Genomic DNA, 6,000 nt, shown 5'->3' with positions numbered 1-6,000 from the left:
GGCTGTACAAGGTGATCACATGATCCCAAGACTCTGCAAATGTCGTAAAGATGAGTCAGTTGCCAAGTGTCTGAATTTTGATCACGTGACCGTGGGGATGCTGTAATGGTCATAAGTGTGAAAAATGGTCATAAGTCACTTTTTTCAGTGATGTTGTAACTTTGAACCGTCACTAAGTGAACTGTTGTAAGTTGAGGACTACCTGCACTGCATATGTGATAGCTGATTCATAGCATGCAGGAATCACCAACAATAAACCCACGTGGGAATGAATCACTCAACCTCTGAATTCCCAACAGTTGCTTTAAACATTAAGCATTTTAATTAAGGAAGTGCTCTCTCTCAAGTTACATTTGTCATAACCCAACGTAACATAGGCAGAACAATGAAAGACATACTCATCGAAGGAAAGGAGGGGAATAGAGGTGGTAATGTCATCAGCTGAAGCATTCCTGACATTCCCTATGAAGCGTAAGTATCTGCATGCAACAGCTGACAAATCCATGCAGCTGAATCTTCTTACACATCATCTCCATATTGCATGTTTAAACAGCAGAGTCCTAAACCATCTCTGCACACCCAAAAAACAAACAAACCAGGACATAAAAGGAAGGTTGGAGTAAAAGCATTTCATGCCTCTGTCTTCCTCAATCTGATGAAGTCCAAGGGGCAAGAAAACTGCAAGGTCATGTAGTGAATTGGATGCCACAGAAGAATCAATCCTCCCTGAATCCCCCAGTGATGTTTTTGTGATTGTTGGATGTATTAGGATAAAATTTGGGCAAAATCCTGGAAGACAGTTAGAATCTCATACGCAAAAACGAAAAGAATTTTTAAAAGCCAAGCTGTTATCCCTATGAAGCAGTAGTCTAAATGCTACTTAATATTTTAAAAATGGATTCCCTTCACATATAGATACAAACCAATAAAAATATACTTTCTGTTGCAAACATATTTTCATAAAAATGAGTTAGAGCAACAAAATCTCTTTCCTTTTTCCCCCTCTTGCTTTCTTACACATTTTCTAGCAAATGCCTCTGGTCTATCAACTGTGCAACAATAAATTCAAGACAGATGAAGGAACCAGACTTTAGCTCATTTCAACAGGCTAAAACATTTACAGGAAATTTCTTTGGGATATAGAACACAAAATTAGTAAAGAACCAAAATAAATGTAAATGGAGGCGAATGTTTATCCTACTGCATTAGAGGGGGGGGAACCAAATATTTACATTCTAATTCCTCTTCATCCAAAGCAGTTCAGAATTGTATCAAACATGTTTTAAATGTATCCCAAAAAGCATCACATCTAAATGTGACTATTGGAAGCAATGGTATTTCGAGAAACCCCAATTCACTGCAGTAAATACAGATTTGCTTTTGTCAGATGTGAAGTAGTTTTAAGCCAACATTTTGAGAAGGACGTTTGATTCCCTCTTACAAAAAGCCAAGCTAGCAGGAAAGGCTTCAATTATAAATTGAGTAAATGATGGTCTAGCGAGCAAACTCTTACCCTAAAATTAGGCTGCTCACTTCCCAAACTAGCATAGTTTTACGTTTCTCCTAAAAGATTCAATGCTTGGCACGCCATCTTAAATAGTCCTCCTTGAAATGGGCACTTTCTCAATATAGGGCACTACAAGTCTCATCATCCCCAGCCAAGGGTCTGTAGCTTTAATAAATGTGGAAGTTGCCAGGTTTGAAAAAATGTTGTCTTAATGCTGAACCCCTGGGGTATCTAATGTATCCCCATGGGATATCTAAGTAAAAAGAGCTCAAGAAAAGATACGTTTTCATCAAGGTTTCTCTTGATCAGTTAGATTCCTGTCTCACTGCCATTTGATGCCTGATACCATGACCTGGGGATTGCTATATCAAATCAGTTAAGATTGCATAGAGCCTAAAGCAGCGTTTCCCAACCTTAGGAACTTGAAGATGCGTGGACTTCAACTCCCAGAATTCCCCAGCCAGCTATGCTGGCTGGGGAATCTGGGAGTTGAAGTCCACGCATCTTCAAGTTCCTAAGGTTGGGAAACGCTGGCCTAAAGCAGAGGTCTTCAAACTTGGCCTTTTTATGACTTGTGGACTTCAACTCCCAGAATTCCTCAGCCAGGCATGCTGGCTGAGGAATTCTGGGAATTGAAGTCCACAAGTCATAAAAGGGTCCAGTTTGAAGACCCCTGGCCTAAAGTAATTGCTTTCCCCTCCAACTACACTGATGTATACTTCTCTCCCTTCCCATTATGATGTCATGTTGAATGGGGGAAAGTGCACTTACGTAACTGCGAATGTACTGTTCGTCTGAGAAGGTTTATGCTCCTAAAAACTGTTTCGGAGAAATGTAAAGTTTGCTAGTGGGTTGTGGAAAATAGATGTGGTTGTAATTGGTGTATGGAGAACAGAAGCTCAAGGACCATCATCAGTGTCTTTGTTTAGAGAGAGACAGCTGGAATGCAAAGATTCAGTCTATTGTCCCAACAACATTTGTGCAAGGTAAGCCACTGAATGTGATCTTAACTGCTCTCCGATACAAACCTAGGCAAACATGTGAAAATAGAGGGAAGAGGAAGGAAGGAAGGAAGGAAGGAAGGAAGGAAGGAAGGAAGGAAGGAAGGAAGGAAGGAAGGAAGGAAGGAAGGAAGACACACACCTGCAGGCATTGTAGTGTTATGACAAAGCTGTGCCTTTTGGGAAGCATGTATGCAGTGTCATGACCCATATGGAAAAGGGGCTTGCATCAGTAACACTGTATGCATCATTTTGACTCGTCCTTCTCCTTTACTTCCCTGTGGTTGCAACTGGAAAGGAGAGAAACAAAACCAAACTCAAGTGCTGGGCAAAAGACAAAGACCTATAAATGCAATGACTGAAAGTCTAAAATTTCACCGTTATATGGCTAAAAGAATGACAATCATGTTAATTGAAACAACAGTACAGTACAAAGCTGATAACTATTTACATAGTCCACAAGCTCATTACTGATACAACACAAAATCCACAACAGCACTGGAAAAGCTTGGGATCCACATTCAAGAGTTTCAGAGCTAAAGATTTACAACGTCTTAAATTCCGTTAAAGCAGTGCTTTTCAAAAGTGTTTCGGAGAACTGTTGGATTTTTTTCAGATGGTCAACAGTGGCAAAATTAAAACAAAACAGTCCCGCTCACAGTTGCTAATCTTGCTTTACAAAGTGGTATCTTCCAGATGTTTTAGGATCAAGACTCCTCCTACCTTATCTTAAACCTAATCCCAACAGGGAATGCCAGCTTAAGGCCACTATTCTTGGGTATGCAGGTTGAGTCTTAACCATGGTCCCATGTGAGCAGAGCGAGCACCTCGAAAGGCTTGTTCCGTGGTGAACAAGGAGGATGTTTCGCAAAGTTGGAGAAAAAAAACCCTGCATAAAGCCTGACTACTCTAAAGAAGAATTTAAATTCACCATCTGGTAACGGCAGTGAAAGTAAAGATATTTTTGATAACTCAATGAGGCGTGACGTAGAAGCCAACACATATGCAGAGATGTTAACAACGGTTCCTTATAGCTAACTGTAAAATGTGTGATGGGCACAATACCGCCATGATTTCTTTAGAGGAAGTTAACAAAAGGGTATGGAAAGCAAGATATGAATTATGCCCTTTTATATGCCCTTTCTTTTCTTTTAAACACAGACAAAAAAGCATTGCATTCCAAAATTCTTTTGCTGGGCAATCCGTATACCACAGAAGGCACTGTTATCCATAGGACCCCTTCAATTTCACACGGCAAAAACCTGAGAAGTGCAATTCCATTCGGTTTCAAACCGCTGGCTACCCCTTTCCTAAGGAGAAGAAGAGAAGACAAGATGCTTTCTTTTCAGTCCAGCAACTTATAAAAATACCCACAAGAATTTATACATTACAGCAGCTGGTTAGAAAGAATGTCTTAATGAGGGGGAAGAGGGTCAAACGCTGCCTTTTCCAAAGGGGAAACTTGCAGACCTCTTGATTACCTTCCCTGTTCATAAGTCACATTTTTTTTAATAATGAAATGTTTTTGCAGTTCTTTAAGCTCCTTTCCCCTTCAGTTGCTTCCTGGAGCGGTGCCAAAGTTATATCCAGAGACCAGTCCTTTGTTATCGAACGGGAAGCTCATTTGTTCTTCTATCCTCTCTAATTCTAAATTGAAAAGAAACAAATGAATATTAAGAGACAGGCTGCAAATATATCACCATGCCCTACCAACGATACTTTCAATCTCTTTTTAACAGGTACATTAACGATATGTAATTCCTGAAGACCCTCTAAACATGAGGAAAAGAATCAGAACTCCTTTAAGAAGAAGAAACATACAGCTTTTTGGATTCCCTGTCGTTACCACTTCTAGATCAATTATTCAACATCTTTAACTTGCAGAAAAGTTTTTTTTGGGGGAAAAAACCCCACGCAGGTAGAACTAAATACCACAGGCAGTCCTCGACGTACGACCATCATTCAGCCCAAAAATCCTGTTGTTAAGTGAGACATTTGCTAAGTGAGTTTTGCTCCATCTTATGACCTTCCTTGCCATAGCTGTTTAAGTGAATCACTGCAGTTGTTAAGCTAGTAAGTCGGTTGTAAAGAGAATCTGGATTTCCCTTTGACTTTGCTTCTCAGAAGGTTGCAAAAGGTGATCCCATGGTCTCGGGACACAGCAACGGTCTTAAATAGGAACCAGTTGCCAAGCATCTGAATTTTGATCACATGACCACGGGGATGCTGCAAAGGTCGTAACTGTGAAAAGCAGTCACACATCACTTTTTTCCAACGCCGTTGTACCTTTGAACGGTCACTAAATAAACTCTTGTTAAGTCGAGGACTACCGATATTTCAACCTTTCCCAATCTGGGCATTCGTTAAAGGGGCAGACTGAGCATCCAGCATTCACCATCACCACCACCACCCTCACTGGAAATTCTAGGAACTGAAAGGTGCATAAACACATTGGGGAATCTCAGGAGCACCGCACTAGTTGGGCATGGGGAGGAACATTTAAGTGAACCTGACATAAAGCATGCATGTCAAACTGCAATGAAGCAACACATAAAAGTTCCAAGTAAGACCATTTAGGAGCCGTGACCAGGGGGGCTTTTGCCCAGGTTCGCCTGGTGCGCCAGTTGCGACCCTACCTGGACCGAGATGCCCTACGCACAGTCACTCATGCGCTCGTGACCTCCCGTTTAGACTACTGCAATGCTCTCTACATGGGGCTGCCCTTGAGGACCACCCGGAGGCTTCAGCTGGTGCAGAATGCAGCCGTGCGAGTCGTGATGGGGGTCCCCCGATACTCCCATGTAACACCTCTACTCCGCGAGCTGCATTGGCTTCCGGTTGCCCTTCGGGTGAGATTCAAGGTGCTGGTGATGACCTATAAAGCCCTAAATGGTGAGGGTCCGGGATATTTGAGGGAACACCTGCTGCCAGCATCAAGCTCCCTTCGTCCAGCGCGCTCCCACAGGGAGGGTCTTCTTAGGGTGCCGCCGGTTAAAGATTGCCGGCGGGTAACACCCAGGGATAGGGCCTTCTCAGTGGGCGCGCCTGCCCTTTGGAACCAGCTGCCCACGGAGCTTAGGACTGCCCCCGACCTCCGTTCATTCTGCCGGGACCTGAAGACCTGGCTCTTCGAGCTCTCTGGCCCAGGCTGAGAATTTTTAATTTTTAATTTTAACTGGGGTTTTTATTTTCTCTCAGGGTTTCATTTAATCTTTTTTAATTGTTTTAACTTTTGTATGGATTTTCTTTTAAATACCCTGTAAACCGCCCTGAGTCCTTCGGGAAAGGGCGGTATATAAATCTAAATAAATAAATAAATAAATAAATAAATAAAATATTTTTCCCCCCCACTGTTGACCAATGAGCTAATCCTTTTAACTTGCGATGCCAAGAAATGAACTAGGAAACTTCCATATATAGAGCACATGCTGTTATCACTGAACTGTAGCCCCCCCCCCCCAGAATGAATGTCTGATCTATGCTGAGAAGTAA

The 6,000-nt window shown here is 42.1% G+C and overlaps 1 protein-coding gene across 2 annotated transcripts in view; it reads right to left on the bottom strand.

Moving 5' to 3' along the window:
* Positions 1-293: 293 nt before the first annotated feature.
* The window catches only part of IPO8 (importin 8), a 49,919-nt gene continuing 44,212 nt past the window's right edge, over positions 294-6,000 (bottom strand). Inside the window, exons 25-26 of one of the 2 annotated variants that reach the window (XR_014026958.1) lie at positions 3,990-4,155; positions 294-3,818 (exon numbers count right to left, since the gene is read on the bottom strand). Coding sequence is in view for 1 of the 2 variants with exons in the window: in XM_081331430.1 (XP_081187556.1) it covers positions 4,061-4,155 (95 nt within the window). In the remaining variant the exon portion in view is untranslated. Of the gene's footprint in view, positions 4,156-6,000 lie in introns of both variants that reach the window. The other variant, XM_081331430.1, reaches the window with a different exon arrangement.

The sequence above is a fragment of the Vipera berus genome, assembly GCF_964194415.1.
Source record: "Vipera berus genome assembly, chromosome: 6".
NCBI lineage: Eukaryota > Metazoa > Chordata > Lepidosauria > Squamata > Viperidae > Vipera > Vipera berus.
This window is presented reverse-complemented; position numbering and strand designations above follow the sequence as displayed.